The sequence below is a fragment of the Phocoena phocoena genome, chromosome 7 (assembly GCF_963924675.1).
Source record: "Phocoena phocoena chromosome 7, mPhoPho1.1, whole genome shotgun sequence".
Classification (NCBI taxonomy): domain Eukaryota; kingdom Metazoa; phylum Chordata; class Mammalia; order Artiodactyla; family Phocoenidae; genus Phocoena; species Phocoena phocoena.
In genome coordinates this window covers 85651323-85671038 of record NC_089225.1, presented here as the reverse complement: position 1 = coordinate 85671038, position 19716 = coordinate 85651323, and the positions used below count along the sequence as shown (strand labels likewise).

Here is a 19716-nt window from a genome sequence, read left to right as displayed (position 1 = left end):
AACTAGAAAATAAACAACGTGATTTTAAAATGGGGAGAGAATTGAATGGACATGTCTCCAAGAAAGATATACAAATGGCCATAAAGCAAATGAAAAGGTGTTCAATGTCACTAACCATCAGAAAAATGCAAATCAAAACCACAATAAGATACTATTTCACATCCACTAGGATGGCTGTTATTAAAAAAAAAAAAGTGTTGATATGAATGTGGAGAAATTGGAACTCTTGTGCATTGCTGGTGGGAATGTAAAACAATGCAGCTACTATGGAAAATGTTATGGTCATTCCTCAAAATATTAAGAATAGAATTACCATATAATCCAGCAATTCCACTTCTGGGTATATACCCAAAAGAACTGAATGCAGAGACTCAAAGAGATTTTATATATCCATGTTCATAGCAGCATTATTCATAATAGCCAAAGATGGAACAGCCCACGTATCCATCAACAAATGAATGGGTAAACAAAATGTGGCATGTACATAAAATGGAATATTATTCAGCCTTAAAAAGGAAAGAAATTTTGATACATGCTACAACACGGATGAATCCTGAAGCCATTATGCTAAGTGAAATAAGTCAGTCAAGAAAAGACAAATACTTTATGATTCTAGTTATATTAGGTATCTAAGATAGTCAAATTCACAGAGACAACAACTAAAATGTTGGTTGCCAGAAGCCAGGGAGAGGGAGGAATGGGGAGTAAATATTTAATAGGCACAGTTTCAGTTGGAGAAAATGAAAAGCATTCTGGAGATGGACGGTGGTGATAGCTGCACAATAATGTAAATATACTTAATACCCAGAAATGTCCACTTAAATGGTTGAAATGGTAAATTTTATATCTATTTTACCACAATAAAAAGAATTAACATGCAAAAACTGAACGACTCATCTTTCTTTCTCTTAAACATTATTTAAAACAAATAAGATTTGTTTTATTCATCTAACAAATAGCAAATCTCAGCTTCCAGCAAAACATCTCCAAATACTCCTTTTGAGCAATTTTCTTCTCAGAGCTTCAGCTTATACCCCCCTTCCTGTGATCATCCACTCCCCGTGAAATCCAATGGTTACAGTACAATGTTTCCTTTAGCTCTGATATTAAGAGCTCCCTCCGAAAATTCTGTGAAGGCTCCTGTCCCCACTATGAAGCTTGTCTCCTTTGGCCTCAAGCAATTTCCCCAGCTAGCAAAGAAAGCACTGCTCTTCATGCAAGTAAAAACTGTGGCACTGCTTCAACAGCAATAACCCTTCTCTTATTCAGCCCACTGTCTGCTGACCTCAGAAGCATCATCTATCTTTTCTCAAATAAGTAATAAAGTATAATCTCTTGACAAGCCATTGACACATCAAAAGCATTTTTGCACAGTACAAGGTAATCTTGAACTTGTCACAAGGTCAACAAATATGTTTGGGTGTTATTCTTGTTTTGTGTTTTATTGTTACAATAAAAAAATATTCCATTTTAATTGTATGGTCTATGGTTTGAAAATAGGAAAAATCAAAAAACTTTAATTAAAATGTGAATGGGACAAAGTAGGTAAACCTATTTTTTATAATATTTTTAAGCCATGAGTGAAAGTGATGTTTAAATCTTATTAGTTTTCCTAAGTTGTGTGTTTAAACACACAAACATAAAGAGCACTTCCTGCTATCAAGTTAATAACTAGCAGTAGTTTAGTTTTCGTCAGTGACTACATTATGATTAGGAGAGAAAAAAAGTCACGCTGGGGCTTCCCTGGTGGCGCAGTGGTTGAGCGTCCGCCTGCCGATGCAGGGGACGTGGGTTCGTGCCCCGGTCCGGGAGGATGCCGCAGAGCGGCTGGGCCCGTGAGCCATGGCCGCTGAGCCTGTGCGTCCGGAGCCTGTGCTCCGTGACAGGAGAGGCCACAACAGAGAGAGGCCCGCGTACCGCAAAAAAAAAAAAAAAGAAGAAAAGTCACTCTGAGTGAGATGGGAAGGAAGCTCTTGCAGGTTATTGAGCTGAAGAGTGGCATGATCACAGTTAATATTTAAAAGAATCACTTTGCCTGAAGTGTGTAAAACAGACTAGAGCCAGACTGACAGGAATAGGACAAAAGCAGGGATAAGAGGTAGGAAGATATTTTAATAATACAAGCGAGAGGTAATGGTAGATTAGACCAGGTTGGCAGCAATGGAGACAGTGAGAAATGGTCAGATTCTGAACAGCTCTGAAGGGAGAACCAACAAGATTTCATGGCTTGGGGTAATGCTTAAAAGAAATAGAAGGGTTGAGTCTCTTGAGCTTAGCTGGAAGAAGGATCTTCTATTTAGTCAAATGGGAAGAACGTGGAAGTAGCAGGTTCGGGTAGGAGATATTAGAATCAAAAGGTCTGTTTTGGGGCTTCCCTGGTGGCGCAGTGGTTGAGAGTCCGCCTGCCGATGCAGGGGACACGGGTTCGTGCCCTGATCCAGGAAGATCCCACATGCCGCGGAGACGCTGGGCCCGTGAGCCATGGCCGCTGAGCCTGCGCGTCCGGAGCCTGTGCTCCGCAACGGGAGAGGCCACAGCAGTGAGAGGCCCATTTACGGAAAAAAAAAAAAAAAGTTCTGTTTTGGATGTGTTAAGTGTGAGTTGCCTATTAGATATCCAAGTGGAGATACAAGATAAATAGCTGGATACGTAGTCTGGGTATCAAGGGAGAGATTATGCTCTCTGTGAAAGAACCAAGATTTTTAAATGTTACACAACAAAGAAGTGTTTCACACAAATTAATCAATAAGTTCCCAAACTTTTAACACATTAGGGTGTTAAAAACATGTCAGGGGAAAGCCAGAAATTCTAGAAAACTAAAATGGAAAAACAATGTAAGATCTGATAAACAGACAGGATAGTTTATAAATATACTATTCAGGTAATGATCCTAAAGTGCATCACCAGATCTTAAAAGGATTAATGTCCCAAATAAAAGAATTTTTAAAATACAGATATATTTCTTTAGAAAGGGAAACAAAAATAGTTAACTATTTCCAAAAAAATGTTTCATGCACTGTTGCAAAGCCAGAAAATAACAAGACAGCATCATCCCAATGTCCCACTAGTTCTGAAGGGAACAAGTGATTGCTTTTATGCTGCCCAGGAGTGATAAGTGCCTCTGACTATGGTCTGAACATTCTACAGAGATGAAAGTCCACTACATTGTACAGGGCAGACCATAGTAATGAACAAGAGTTCACTAACTATTTTTAGCGATGATTTATAAGAGAAGGGGAGTCAGTGTATGAACTTGGTTAAGGCAGTTAAGAGGCAAAGCCCAAAATTTCACTTAAATGGTTCAAATGGTAAATTTCATGTTATATCTATTTTACCACAATAAAAAGAATTAAAAAAACTTGTTTTATTGCTGTGAGGACCATGTGAGATTATAGATATGAAAATGCCTCAACAAAACCATTTAGGTTCACTGCAAAGTGAATATTGTATTTGTTACTACCAGTGTATTGTTGAGTGAGTACAGGTTGGTTTAATGCATTCTATCTTCTTAGCTGAAAAAGCAAAGGGCAAGGAGGCACATGCAGGATGGAAGACTCCTCTAAGTGTTGATTGATTTATATCATTAGTGGAGGCCATCTGCAACACGACTATTAACTATTATGGTATATGGTATTCACAAGCCTGCTTGCAATTAAAAGACAGCACAAAGCACCCAATTAAGTGATCCAGACTACAACTTGATATAGCAAATTTTTGAACATCCACAATAAGGGAAAGGAAGCACTGGAACAGATATTAGAATTCAGTAGATACTCAAAAATGAATGGCTCTGAAATGTTTTGTATGATATGCCTCTAGGTGTGCTTAGATTTGACTTCTAAAATTAATCTTTAGCCCCACTGAGGGCAGGAGGAGGTGGTCCAAGGGCATGTGATTATCTTGTTCCCCGTCCCGCCTAGGATTTAAAATGTGCCAGAATGACTGCCTCATGTGGACACTGCCATGCAAATAAGAAAGAGATGAATGTCCCCAGCTATATAATAATAGATCAAAGCTAAAGGGCAATACAGTCACTGGTTGTAGGCTCCCATTTACACTTCTCTGTTCATTGGTTTGTTTGAACTTAACTCTCTGTAATTAGTGTCTATCAGTAGAGGAGATTTATGTGAATTTCTATCCATTCCATGTCTAAATGGAAAGCTTTGAGAACATTTAGCGTTAAGGTAGTTCTTGTTGTCAAATAAACAGCTTTTACAACAGACTTGAACATAGATTTCGAATTCACTAATTTGTAATGCTCCAGATGAGGAAAGTAGCCTCTGTCTACTCTTTAACCAGAGAAGACAACAATATAACAGAACCTCATTTGGAGCATGGAGCTAATTCACAGGTCTGGCTCTGTCCAGACTGGGTACCCAGTGATGGAGGATGCACCACTCACATACTCTGTGAAATGCGAAAACTGTATCTTGATTTGCTGTGAATGAACGTAATTGCTTTGAACTTCTCATTATTCTAACTAAAATAACTGGATCTACCCTTTTATAATAGAATTCCTAGCATCGGATTTGATTAAAATTGTACTGAATTTATATAAATTCTAAACACAAAAACTCCTTTGTAAAATTGCAAAATTCAGAGGCTAGGTGGATTATGAGTGAATGAATTATGTGAATGAATGAGTCTTTCATAAGACCATGGATACCCACATCATCTGTGAATTGAATACTTTGTGTGAATAAAGCTTTATGATTACATACATACATATTTGAGAGGAATAAAATAGCTTCATTCAGAAAACTTATTCTCTAGGAGAATTAATTACTCAGATCCTAAAGATGGAGAGGAAGGACCTCCTGAAGCAGGAATTTAACCATAGTTGAACCTAAAACAAAAGCCTGAGAACACATTACTGATAGTTTGGGTTACTGCTACTGATCACAAGGGTTTTCCATAACTAGCCCCAGAATTTGGACAGATATCAATGGAACTGTCCAGATAAAATTACCTCCTGCCATGCACTGACCTGGGTAAACAGGCCTGGAAAAAATGTTGAAAGGAGAATGGACGGGCAAATGTGTAGTATTCAGAAGGGGGGCAGGGGCAACAGCTCTCCTCCAGAGCATTTCACTTTCTCCCCTTTACTCCACAAGGAAAATTCATCTGCTGAAATCATGCCTGTTACGTGTGGATAAAAGGAGTCACATGATGTACTAAGTGTTCCAGGAAGATTAATCTGTCAGCAGTGGGACTGATGGATTGACAGAGAAAGAGAGAGAGAGACAAGAGGCTATGACAAGAACACAATACAGAGGAGGAGGGAAGGACGGATTTGGGAGAAACGTCAGGACTTAATATGTGACTATTTATAGACAGAAGATGAAGGAGAGAAAAGAGTCAACGATGACTCCCAAGGTTCACTCTTAGGTGGCTGGGAAAATAGCACCACCACTGAGAAAAGTGAGCAAGGCGGCCAGGACAGCTCCCTTCCTGCCTGTCTTTACCCTCAGCCTGCATGATGCCACCAACCCTAGCCAAAGCCACTGAGCAAATAACGCACTTGTTATTTTTTGACTGGCTATAGAGAGAAGGATAGTGGCCCAATCTGTTAACAAAACCTGAGAATAAGTGAAGACGGAATGACACAAGCAGTTACATAGTTAGCAGGAAGGAGCCAACCCAGGAGTAGGAAGAGCAGAAAATGTTATGTAGGGACACATGCATGCGAAAGCAAGACCTTGGATAGCACGACGTACTGCTGGAAAGCATGGCGGCCATCAGATCAATCCAGCTGGGTGAAATGATCAAAAATAGTCCAGACTTCGTGAGAGAGAAGAATCAAAGACTAGGGTCCAAACTGAAATGCCTACAGGAGCTGGGCGAGTAACAGAAATGAGGACGGGTGGCGTTCGGCAACAAGGAGTGCAGGTGGGGGCCACGGAAACAGCACGCGCCCACCCCATCTAAAGAGGAACCACAGTAGGTAGGTTACTCTCACCCAAGACCGTAGGCCCAATCTTCCAATTCTTCAAGAGCAACCCTCCCACCCACCATTCTCCACCACGTACTCTACTTTATCTTCTTCAAGCACTCGTCAATACCTGAAATCTCTGTGCTGCTGTTGCTGTGGTGTTTATGGCCTGTCTCCTCCCACTAGAAGGTAAGCTCCCTAAGGAGCCACAGAATTGGCACTCAATCAATGCTCAACCAATCATTTGCTCACCTCCGGACGCATCAGGAGGTGAGCCATTTGATACAAAATAAATCCAAACCCTTGATCTCTCCACAGCCTTCCCCTTCACAGCCTTTCCCCTTTGCTGCCTGCTGTACCCAACACGCCCTAGTCTCTCTCCAGCCTGGACTTTTGCAAAGGATAAGACCTGGGTTCGAATCCTGACCCTGTCTGCCACTTACTAGCTGTTTGTCCTTTGTGAAGACACTAACTGTAACTCCCAACTGCTCCATCTGACAAACACGTATTGGATTTCTAGAGGAATCAAGTGAACTTTTTAAAAATTGACCATGAATGTAACAATGATGTCCAATTCTTTTAAATTTCCCACACTTGGGTTTCCCCTTCTCACACTCACCACACTGTCTCCAGCAGGGCAGAGCCTCTGCCTGCTGACTGTGGGTTCCTCTCTACCTCCTCCACCCTCCACCCTCTTTCCACCTCCCGAAAACTTGTCTCCTAATTGCTCTTTAGGGCCAGCTCCATTGTTTCTTCCTCTCTGAGGTTTTCTTTGACTTTCCTGAGTCCCCACAGCCCTTTGTTCCTACAACTAGCAACACAGTGACAGGAAGCACACACACACCACCAGCTGTCTTTGGATGCCCAGCAAGTCACGAGCAAAGGTAGGGACTGAGTGTTACTCTTCCTCGCTCTTCCCAGGGTCTAGCACAGTGCCTGCTTCGAAACAGGTATTTGCCAAACAGAACTGAACGCCTCACAGATGTAAATCTGATTGACTGGAAACTATATGAGTGGACACCTTGGGCTCCACCATTGAGAATTAACCAGTAGCAATGACAAAATCTCCCACATGGTCAGCTTGTGATTACCCATGTTAATGGTAGGTGAAACTGAGAGGGATAATCTCAGAATTGCTAATACAGGTATTCTCATGATTTTAGGTAGCGTAAGTGTGATTTATGCAGTGCGAATAACTTGAGATCAAAATTCTCTCTCCCGCCGCCCTGTCACAGTGCCAAAAATGCTTAATAGTAACTTAAGGCGCTTTTGAATGTCAATTTGAGTACAACAGGAAATTTCACAGAAAGCACTGCACTCTTTCTAACATAGATAGGAGTGTTCAACCATCAATTCATTCAACAGATATTTACTGAAAGCCTGCAATATGCCCGGCATTACAAGGAAAACCGTTACAAGCCTGAATTCTACGTACTACAATTCTGTAATGACTGCTTAGGAAGACCTAGAAAACTTGGGAAGGCCGCTGAGGCCAATACCAAAGTTCGTATTACCAAATAAACTAATAGTTTCCACACGACCAGTTCTAAGGACCCAGTATTTCTTTCTGCTGATCCACACCGAGGGCAGTGGAGCAGCTGGCTTCTGGAGGGCCAAGAAACGTGGAACCAGCTTTGTCCTGAAGCAGAGTAGGAAGTAATGATAATCATCGTGATCTAAATTTACTTAAACATCTCTCTTCTCTCTCTCCAGCCTGGGGCGGTGGGAATAGGCGTGACGAAAAAAACAACTTTTGTTTTTCTGAGTTGCTGCCTAGACATTTTACAGACTGGAAACCCTGCTCACACCTAGAGTCTGGACATTTAGATAAGGACCACACTTTGGGATTCCTACCGTAAGTCCCTCTTTGCTTTCCCCAGATGCCTTTTAAAATAATCACTTAGAGTTAAGCCTGTGAAAAGTTAGTGACCTCTGACCCAACCACCTTATAAGTGATAGATGCTTGCTACCCTCTCTATCTTCTGCTTACTGGTGACCTGGGACAAAGGACTGTCCTTCCCCCCCACTCCTCGTTCATTGTCCCCCAACCTTTTCTGGGATCTGTGAATAATAAATCTTGTGACTCTACTTCTTTTGTGTGGGTGTATTGAAACTGTGTCTTCAGTCAAAACGACCCAGTGGTTTTCACGTCCCCAAAGTGGAAGCTTGGATGCTGAGGGAGATACTTGCCGACCCGTGTGGGTGGTTTGCGCCCCCTCATTCAGCAGGTCATAATCTGTATGTTCTTAATTCAATACACCAGGTCCGACTCCCCAACACAGTAGGGAAGGTAACGAAAGACTGAGTCATATCTCAAGTCCAAGGAGATGACTTTCATCTTTCCCCAGACCCTGTGCTGTACATAATGTACCTCTTCCATCCCTTCCCAACTGCAAGAGAAGAGAATCTAAATAAGTAGGATTCAAGGCAAGTAGTTTTTGACTAAAGGCAAGTAATTTTTGACTAAAGGCAAGTTTCAGGAAAAGTTTTGAAGGGGAGCAGAATATACTCTCCCAAAATATGCCTCTTTGGCATAAACATTATTTTCGGCTCGTTATTTTTAAGAAACAGTGGACACGGGAGCAGCTCTGTAAACCAAGCAGAAGTTACTCTTCCGTAAGAGACATTTATATTTATAAGAAATCTCCATTTGTAAGGGTGTTTCCCTCTCTGTACCAGAGAGGAGGATACTCGAAATCTCCAGAAACACATTATCAGCATAAAAGGCAATGATTTAAATCTGTGTAACAACCTTACCCTCATTTACTGTGCTTTTCCTGATAGCCTCCCATCATCTTGTCTTTAGCTGGACAGTTATTTATTTAAGCTGATGGCTGGGCCATCTCAAAGTTACTCAGTTTTCCTGAGTCTCTCCCATGTACACAGGAGGCATACATGTCATTAAACTTCTAATTTTCTCCTGTTAACCTGTCTTTTATTACAGGGTGTGTCTCAGCCAAGGACCTGGAAGGGTAGAAGAAAAATTATTTTGCTTCCTCCACAGGTTCATTAACATTCTCAGGAATAGATCTCATAGGATTATCTATGAATTAATTAATTAATCTAAATTGTTTCTGCCTCTTTTTAAATGTATATTTTATCAAAATATTGAATTAATGGTTGATAAAATGCTTATGTTTACTAATCATAAAATTCCATTTATGCTTGTAAAAGTTCTACAGGTGAAGAAGATAAGTCTTGATAACAAAGCAAAACAAAATGTTTCCATTTCAGACCCTATTACTTCTACATGGTGGTAAATTAACCTCCTAGTTAGTAAGAAAAAAATTACAATAAATCATCAGAAAATAAAGCTGTCTATAAAGAAACCTGAATTGGGTTAAGTGCCAAAAATCAAAGAACATAACTGTTTAGATCTGAGATGACCATGTTCCCAGTCTGCTCTGGACCATCTAGGTTTATGCCAATTATCCTGGAATAATTATTAAGCGTGCCTACTTTCACTCTCAAAAAATGTCACAGTTTGGACAATAAGTTATACATAACCCTATCTGGAGATAAAAAGAGTCCTAAACAATCTTTGACAAAGAAAACTTTAAGATTTTCAAAAACACTAGTATGACAGCCTGCTTTGCACAGTCTGCTTTTGAACTTACCAATTTTGAAAGAGTTAACAAACATCTTAACTCTCACAACTGTAAAGTAGTAAGCCCTGCTCAACTTTAAATACTTACGAAATAAATACGGAGCTGTGCCCTATAACCTATATCTGGGAATTTCCCTCTCCACCTCTACCCACCAATCTAGGATTCCAGGAGAATGGCACAGTGATTCAGCATTTCTAAGGCATTCATTAAAATGTGCTTGGGCGCAGTGAAATCAGGGGAGAAAGAAAGGTACCTAATACACAGATATTAAAATCAAAACTTCTTTTATAAAAGCAAAAATAACGGAATTCCATACTTTTTCTCTTACTGAAACATCTGGAAAGCAGCTGAATTGACAAGTATCTCCCATCACTATGATTAGGCAAGTCATCCAAAGATACAGCAGAAAGCATATGCAACACTTTTTGTCAACTAGTTCAAGAGATGCTTCAAAACAGAAGTGCAAGGGAAACCACAGAACACAGAGGGAAGTTTCAGGGAACCCATACAGGAAGAACACTGTTTATCCCTGTATAAGAGCACTTTTTAGAATCTTGCTTATCTCATTTTTGTGTCTCCTGAAGGACAGACCTTGTCTTGTCCATCCTTGTACCCCTTATCTCTTATCTCTGAATCTTCACCATACTACTTTGCACATGACAAATGTGCAACAAATACTTGTTGAATCAAACTAATAAGAAAAGAAGAAAAATGCTTTCAAATATAATTTCGACATAAACATTTTTTTTTGAAGATAAAAGAAACCTAACCACTATGGGGGGTGGAAGTGGAGAGGTAAAATCATTCCAACAGCAAGTATGTGCTCCCTACTAAGAAATCTATTCCTCTACATGAGTGGTGGGTAAAGTTTTAACAATCTTACTATCATAAAAATTCAGATATACTGTAGTCAAACCAAGTCCCACCAAACAAAGCAACCAAATAAGGTTAGACTAGAAGACAGGAGTTAGCCATAGCCACCGACAGCTCAGTTATTAGAGAAGTTTCACTAAAGTTCCCTTCAAGTCCAAACTCGAGAGGGCTTGAGCATTCTTTAAAATAGGCTTTCAGGCCATTTTTTTTCTTCCTCCAGCACCTTATGCAAAGGCACTGGAATTTGAGAACTTGTCACTTAACCATAGAGGATCTTATTAATTAGTAGAAAAACCATTAAATGGGCCTCAATGCCTTTATCAAGAGGAACTTGGATTCTTCTTCCTTAAAGACACTACCCACTCCTCCTATCAACAAGACAAACGGGTAGACAGGATCCAGGAGTCAAGCCATCAAGTTACATATGAGCAGATCAGAAAAGAGCCATGAGCAAGGAGATCCCTTCATCTCAGCCAAGGCGGGTAGCAGCCACTTCACAGCACCGTGAAGCAAAGTTAAATTCTCCAATAACATCCGATATGAAGGAAGCATTTTCTCAGAAGCCTGACTTGTAAATATTAAATATTCAGGCCTCTTGAATTTTACATCAGCTGTTTTACAATCCTGGGAAAGGCACCTGAAGGCTTTAAATTTCTAACTCTCCATTTGTAAAATAGGAATAAATACTGTTACCACTTACCCATATTTTAGAAAACGAATAAAAACAATGATGCAAACCATAGATACTTTCCTTAAATTCTAGATGTTTAGACAATGACTGTTCTTCTCAACTGAACAGGTATAATCCGTAAGGGCTCAGAACGAGCTTCCCCCCAAATGTGTCACTTTTGCATGAGGATTATTTTGAACTAAAGGCACAATCAAGACCCTGCAGTTTCAAGAGAAACTACTGCCCCTCCCTTAACTACCCAGCAGACTTAAATTGAGGATTTTTCCCAGAAAAGAGTTATTACGAGAGATAAATTTTATCTAAGTGGCCCCATCTATATGGCAGGGCAAACATCTAATTACCAAACATCTGCTCTTTTTATTGTCCTATGAATGACCCTCCTGTCCGTGGAAGCCCGAGGCCTCTATGCCATTCCTTAGCTCAGGATGGCATATACGCCTCATTTTACCTTTCTGTCTCTGACCCTCTCAGGTATGTGGGGCCTCTGGCCCTCACATGCATACATACGAGATTAAATTTGATTTTCTCCTGTTAATCCGTCTCGTGTCAATTTAATTCTTGGACTAGCCAGAAGAACCTAAAAGGGTAGAGGAAAGTTTTCTTCCTATCCTACAAGTCCAAAGTAAAATATTTAACAAACGGACTCTATTTTCCGCTCCTAATAAAGAAAAGAGGCACTGATAACCCATTGTGGACATCTGCTTGGGGTCCAAAATTTTATTAACTCAAATAATGACTAGTAAGCAGGAAAAAAAAGATCCCTTGAACTCTTTGGATATTAAGCACCTTCATCTTCCACTGAATGCCTTTTTAAAACTCAGTGACACTTTCTGAACCAATCTGCAAGTAAAGTTACTGCTCACAATGAATGCAGATAAACTCTTGAAGGATTGTGCTGACAAAAACTGGTCTCTATATTATATAAATTGTTTGCTTACATTCACCATAATCTTTTAAAATGTCATCTTGTTTACCTACTGAAAATATAACAACAAAAAAGTATTTTTTTCCTACTGACCAACTAAAGAAAGAAAGAGGTTGTTCAAACTTAACCACTCAATTTCTAAGTGAAAGACTGATGGGGAATCAGCAGCCCAACAGCTTTTTATAGCAATTTTCTGGGTGCAGATTGAAAGCAGTTTTCGTCATGGGAGGTAGAATACTGCACCCTTACATAAAGCCTCACAGATAAAAGTCAGGACCATCAACGTATTCGCTTAACTACTGTTCAGTGTTCAATGCACCTACAAGAAAAATGGACAACATTTCAGCTGTTAAACTTATAAGGCGATAAGAAAATTCCAATTGCAGTTTAGTGTCAGAGAGGAAAGACAGACAGCAGCCCTATCCCAGTAGATCCCAGGTTAATTCCCTCCAGTTTCTCCCCTATCATAATATTAATTGGTTTCCTAATAAAATGCTGCAGTAACATTTGTGAAATCAGATTCTGGCAGAAAATCAAATCAAAGGACAACTAACTTTTCATGGCAGCCACTTTTGCATACCCAGACCCTGCCTACCTTGTTATGTTTTTGCTGGTGTCTTGCCTTCGTGTCAAGAACGTGGTAAGGGCTTTCCGAGTCTTGGTTGATGTAATATACGAGTCTTGAAGGCAGTGTGATTTCCTTCTGCATTGCATTGCTGTAACTGCTATTACTGCTGCTATTCTGTTGCAATGTGTTGTCTTCATCTGCCAGGACTCCCAAATTGTTTTCTGCAGTTTCATTCCAATGCGGAGCTGGGGGGGGAGGGGGGGGAACACAAACATACACAAACACACACATACCCTATAAATACATAAGTACTAAAATGCATTTTTCCATTAATTGCAAAAACAAAGTTTTCTACTTTTAAGCAGGTAAGGCGTAGAGACACAGGAAAGCAAGTTATTGCAACAATGAAATGGCCTGGATAGGTTATCAGTCAATAAGGCTTATACAACAATGTACTGTTTATAGTCTTAAATCTATACTTCTAAGTCTGGTGGTGGGGCTGAGGGGGAACGGACTTGAAAGAAGGGTCATTAAACGAACATGCTCAGGGTTTCTGCCCCTCGCCTCCCCCCCCCCCTTGGGAGTCTACAGAAGCTCAATGGGACTAGGACTAAGAGTATCCCACCTGAGAGCTAAGAACGCTCCACAGATAACTTGAGTGCGGAACTCATGAACACGGAATGTTAACCGATTCACTTAACAAAATGGACAATTCCCTTTTCTTTTAACTTTGAGATGAGCAAAAATCTTTTGCCATAGAGGGATGCAGATGCTGGCAGCTTTCCAATTTCTTTTTATTTTCCTGCCTATGACCAGCTATCTGCGGTCACTGATGTCCAATCATCAATGTATTGAACATCATATTATCTTCATTGTTCATTATAATGACAAGCATTTTGAGAAATTACAAGCCAAAGGTTTATATCCCCGAAGTTTCCCTCCCCCACCTTAATTCCAACAGCAGTGAATAAACCCACTAGGCAATTTGAGGAAACACGTTACCACTATTCTCATCACATCCTCCCGCACTCACGTTCAGACTCCACCACCCAAGAAAAAACTTGCTCCCTCGCTGCATTTCCCATCCACCGGTTTCCCTAAGTTGCACAGAGATCAGTTAGGGACCCCGCATCCACTGAATACCTTCCAGTGGAACCGGCAGTAATTTAGTGAATGCAACAGAAAAATGGACTTCAAAAAGTGAACTGGAATGAACGCCGGTTTGGGAATGAGAGAGGTGGGCAGGCAGAGAGAGGCTCGGAAAGGCCGAGCCCTGGACGTGTCCGGAGCGCACGGACCCGCGTGCCCTTCGCTCTCCTCTGCAGGGCCCCGTGGGCAAGGCAATGCAAAGGGCACCTGGGCCATACCCACCGCTGGGTGCAGCAGCCCGCCAGGCGCGGGGCCGGGATGAGGCGGCGAGTGGAGGCAGCAGGAGAAGTGCGAGGAGCAGGCGGCAGGGCGGCGCGCGGGCCGGGGCGCGGATGGGCGCCGGGCCGGCGGGGCCGCCGCGGGAGCAGCTGGAGGCTCGGGGGAGGCTGCAGCCCTCCACGGGCGGCCGCCCGGAGCTGTTGCCGGGTGGCTTCATGGCTCATAGCTCCCGGACGCCGCTCGGTGTGGCCAGCGAGAGCGCCGGGCTAGGCTGCGGGTAAGGTTGCGGGCGGAGCCGGTCACGCCGGCTCGGCGCGCATGGTGCGGCCGCGGACAGGGGGTCGGAGCTCGGGGCTAGGGGCTGGGCGGCGCCCCCTGCCGTGCTCGCCTCTCAGCCCCTCCCGGTGTGGCTGCTGAAGAGTCCGGGGGTCCCAGTCGCTCCGCCAACTTGGAGCCACCCCAGATGCTCCTCCCTCCCTGCGGCGGGCGCGGCAGCTCCAGTGACTGCGGGGGCTGCCGCTGGGGCTGAGGATGCTGAGGCGGCGAGCGAGAGCGAGCGGCGCGGGCGTGCGCCCCGCCCTCGAGAGCGCGCCCGAGCGCGGCTTCGCGTCCTGATGCTGATGCTGTTGCCTGGCACGGGACGCACTGCGCATGCTTTATTGTGGAAGAGAAAGGAGAGAGGGAAAAAAAGGGAGCAGAGTGATGCAGCATCAGAGGTGACGGTGGCACCTCAAGAGTTGGGGGCGGGGGAGAGAGGAAGCTGGCAGCCAGGGATTAGCCAGAGGGGAAGAAAGAAGAGTGTGGGGATTTCCAGGACAGAATGATCTGGAGGAAACAGCCAGCCAGAGAAATCGGCCTGCCTTTTCCACCACCCCAGACCTTACATACCCCCTCCTGTTCCAACCGCCACCTTCTCGGGTAGAACTTAGGCCAAGCATTTCCCTGTTAATCCTTTATATTTCCTTCCTGCAAATATATTGATATATAAAGGATTGCAGCCGGGGAGGTAAAAATAGCACTGCTCCTCATTCAGTTCGCTGGCAGCTCGGGGAACGAGGGCTGGGAAGCACTTTGGCGCGTGGCGGGCTCGCTGGCCAGATGACGCCCTGCGGCCTTGCAGAGCTCAAGGCGCAGGGATCCCCCGAGCTGGGCCCTCCGCCCTGGCCTCTGTCGCCCGGGCGCCTCTGTCGCCCAGGCTTGTGCCCAGGGCCTTTGCGGAAAGCAGATGGAGCTCAAAAGTTCAGAAAGGATGACTGGACGTGTTCCGGAAGGATTTAGAAATTCTGGCGGGGAAGAAATAGGGAGATGAGAAACCGAGTGTGTGGCAGCTATCATGGGAAATCCAGCATTTGTCAAGCCGGTGGGTGGGCGTGCATCGGAGAGGGCACATTGCAGATTTTGAGATCTGGTCCTGACTTGTGCAGAGAAAGAAAGATTTTTCTCTCACTGCTGTAAAAAAATAATAAAATCCCTGAATTGGGTGGATCAGCAGAAACTAAATACGATGGTTTCAAATTAGGGCCTGTGGCATATTTCTGCCCCCAAACTCCCATAATGCAAGCATTCATTTGTTCGCCGTCCCAATGACAGTCTGAGTAATAGCAATGTTGTCTTTCTCCGTTATGTGTACTTAAAATGGAGATAATACCATCTACTTTGGGGGATCAAGAATCTCACAATAAAGAGAAAGGATGTGGGTATAACGCACGACAGCAATGACAGGACTCGGTGTTGTTAGCTGTCTTCTCCACCCCCAGTTAACAGAGGGAAGGGGGAGAGAGAGAGACGAGACAGACACACACACACAGAGAGACCAGAGATCTCAGAATTGTTAGAGAATTAAACACTAATATTAGCTCTTCCTCTTTGTATCAGAGCTAGGATATCAATTTGTTATCACACATTTATTAATGTGAACTTGTCATTGATGCTACCTCCCCCAAATGTGGCAGCAACAGTTTTCCCTTTGGCTCAGTTTGTGTCCCTAGCAGCTAGCGTGGTGTTTGTGGCACAGAGAAGTCTCTCAAAATATGTCATGAATGAATAGACCAGCGGAGGTACCAGTAGCAGGAGGCACATGGGGCAAACTGGTGAACATGCCCACCTCCCCATAGTTCCTACTTGCAGCTCAGTGCTCTTGGGGGTGTCTCCCTCAAGACAAGCATGTCCTGGCTAGGTTTTCCCAATTTATGTTTGATATAATGATATAATCCTGGAAAAGGGCTTGGGGGCAAAGGAGGTGGACAAGGAATGAGAAGGGAAAAGGAAATGAAAGGCAAAAGATGCCCAGATGCAACGTTCTTTAAAAGGCATCTCTTACAATTGAGTAACAACCTCTCAAAGCCTCTTCCAATAAATAAAGCCATGAGTTACCCAGACCACCTGCATACCAACCAGTCAGCAGCCACAATCCCATGCACTTGGGAAACAGAATAAGGACTGAATTCCATTTCTAGTAAGGAGCAGAAGTATTTGCAAAAAAAACGATGTTGTCTTTTGCACTGTAATCCAAAAACTGCATTTATTTACAGAACTTTAATGTTTACAGACTCGACCAGAGCCTAGATAATGTATTAGTAAATGAGATAGTGAGTCAGAGAAGGAGTAAATCACTCAGAAAAGAATGTATTAGAAGTTTGGCCCTTAAACCATATATTTAAGGGGAGGTTAAGAACAGAATCAAATATCCTTTAAGCAGTTAATTTGTTTGATTTAGTAATAGTCTCATTAGGTAGCTTGGAATGTTTATTGTTAGAGAGTCTAGTTCTAAATAGTCCCCTCTGTGCTTATAATATTTAGAAATTTTGTCCATCATCATCTACTGCTTTGCTCTATATTCATGTCTGTGCATATAATCTTTCCCCTGTCAAAAAACACTGAGACTTAAGCTGCGTCTCATTCATCCCTGATCTGTAGAGCCTAGCATAGTACCCAGAATGGAGTCAGCATTTGATAAATGTGTATTGGGTAGAGGGGCACTCACAGGTAGGAGGGAGGGATTCAGCAAGCTGGAGTGGAATGAAGGGAGGAAAGTACCAGAAGTTTGGGTGCCGTAATAGCTCTGGTTAGACATGTGTGCTGGATCCCAAGAGCATCAGGGACCATTGGAGTGGCCTGGTGAACTTAGTATATGCGAAAAACTGCTGGAGTCGTAGGTGAAAACAAACGGCCAGGAGGCCCATGGGAAGAAAATTACAGCAAGCTATGTGGATACTAACTGAACACAAGGAAGGGTGTGTGCAAGCAGCGTCCACAAAGGGTAGCTGTGCTGCTCCCAAAGTGGTTCAGCTGGGCCGGTGAGGGAAGACACCAGAAGTCCTGTCTTTGCTCTCGTTTGTTGCAGGGGGCAGACCGGACCTGCTTTGAAACCAGTGAGGAAACTGGACCCGCACAAGAGCAAGTAAAAGGGTCAAAATATAAGATTTGGAAGGCATCTGCCTCAACAGGGCTGAAATTCTGGGAGAGAAGGTAGAAAAAGGGATCACAGAAGAGGGGCCTTGGAAGATGAAAGCAGGTGAAAAAGTAGGGCAATGTAGCAAAACAGATTCACAACAGCAATTAGAATGGAAAAATCATTTGACCAAAGAGCCAAGGTCAAAGAAGGTGTGCAACAAATTGGTGGATGGCGATGATGCTGAGGAGTGGTCTGGGGGAGTGAGAGCAACTGGACACACAGGGGTCAAAGGGCGGCAGCTCTGATTCCAGGACAGCTCCATCCAGAGAGCTGGCTGGGAGCAGAGAATTCCGTTACAGACTCTGCTAGAGGAGGTTCTTCATTCTCTTTTTAGACTGGCTGTGAAGACTGATTTTACAAGTGAAAATTAATGCCTCCAAGGGAAAGAGTGTGATGAGAAAAACAACTTTTGTTTCTCTGACTTGCTGCGTAGGCATTTTACAGTATGATAACCCTGCTCGCACTCAAGAGTCTGAACAATTTGGACAAGGGCTTGACTTTAGGATTCCTGCCTTAAGTGTGCATTGTGCTTTTCCTGGGCACCTCTTCACGTAGCTACTTAGAGTTTAGCCCGTGAAAAGTCAGTGACCTCCGCCCCAACCTTCTTTCTTTTTTTTTATTTTAATTAATCAGTTTTTAATCTTTTTATTTACAATGTTTCCGGTGTAAAGCGATTCACTTATACATATATACGTATATACATACATATTCTTTTTCAGATTTTTTTCTATTATAGGTTATTACAAGACATTGAATATAGTCCCCTGTGCTATACAGTTATAAGTGATAGCTGCTTGCTGCACTCTTTATCTCCTGCTCACTGGTGACCTGGGACAGAGGTCACTGCCCTTCCCCCAGCTCATTACCTCCCACCCCCAGCTTCTGGGATCTGTAAGTAATAAATCTTGTGACTCTGCTTCCTTTGTGTGGGTGTATTGAAACTGTGCCTTCAATCCAAATGACCCTACGGATTACATTTCACCAAAGTGGGATCTCGGATGCTGCGAGGGCTACCTGCCTGCCCGTGTGGGTGACTTGTGCCCCCCATCCCGCCCCGACCTTTCAGCGGGTCATAATCTGCATGTTCTTAGTTCAGTCCCCCAGCTCCGGCTTCTCAACACAAGACAGCGTACTATTTGGTAAAAGCCAAAAATAAGTGAGCTCTATTATTTGTACTTTCCACATTGTTCTGGGGTCAACAAACATTTTCTCTAAAGAGTCATATAGTAAATATTTTAGACCTTGTGTGCCATATGGTTTCTGACGCATATTCTTGGTAATTTTTTTACAACACTTTAAAAAATGTAAAAATCATGCAGCCTGCAGGCCCTAGTTTGTCAACCTACCATTTTTAACTATATATATTTATTTATATTGACTTAAGGTTAAACTTTTTTATCAACTGCATTAATATGCTTGTGAGCAGAGAAGCACGTGCAACAGTATACATAGCTCTAACTCCAAAAGAGCTAGCTCTTCACTGAACTTTACTAGTTGTTTAATCAGTAATTGCTTATTTCTTAATAACATTCAGCATTTGAAGGGATTCCTAAAGAAAGAAGTATTCCTCCATTTCGAGGTCATTTCCAGACTTAGACAATGGAGGGAAATGTCAGAAATCATTCGCAAAAAAAATACAGATACAGAAAAGATTCCAGACTTTTTTTTTTTTTTTTTTTTTGCCAAGATGTATTTTCTGGTGAGCAGAGAGATGCTGAATGAAGGCTACAGTCATGACAGGTCAGAGGATGGAGTAACACACCCAGTGACAGCCCTTCCTGGAGCCCATCACTATAAGTGCCCTGTGTTTGTGTTCCTCAAACTCAATCCTGAAGAGTGGCTGCAAGGCAGCCAGTATACAGAGCCGAACAGGCAGCCTTGAAGTTCATGAAAACTAAGTCTGCAAGTCTATGTTAAATACACCTGCTCATTCTGAGGGACAGACCACAGTGGGCCAATTTCAGAAGTCAAGGTGTGACTTTACTCAACACTACTGGACAAAGCAGAAGTATTTATTACCAAAACTGCAATGGTCACAGACATATTTCTTTTTTTTTTTTTTTTTTTTTTTTTTGCCCACGTTGGGTCTTCGTTGCTGCACGCGGGCTTTCTCTAGTTGTGGCGAGCGGCGGCTACTCTTCACTGCAGTGCGCAGGCTTCTCGTTGCAGTGGCTTCTCTTGTTGCGGAGCACGGGCTCTAGGTGCACAGGCTTCAGTAGTTGTGGCTCACGGGCTCAGTAGTTGTGGCTCACGGGCTCAGTAGTTGTGGCTCGCGGGCTCTAGAGCGCAGGCTCATA

General features: G+C 42.9%; 1 protein-coding gene across 1 annotated transcript in view; it reads right to left on the bottom strand.

Annotated features, from left to right (window-relative positions):
* Positions 1-14230, bottom strand: part of ADAM23 (ADAM metallopeptidase domain 23) — a 162644-nt gene extending 148414 nt beyond the window's left edge. The window contains exons 1-2 of the mRNA XM_065880437.1: positions 13969-14230; positions 12625-12842 (exon numbers count right to left, since the gene is read on the bottom strand). Of these exons, the coding sequence (XP_065736509.1) occupies positions 12625-12842; positions 13969-14182 (432 nt within the window). The 5' untranslated portion in view covers positions 14183-14230. The remainder of the gene's footprint in view (positions 1-12624; positions 12843-13968) is intronic.
* Between the last annotated feature and the right edge of the window lie 5486 nt (positions 14231-19716).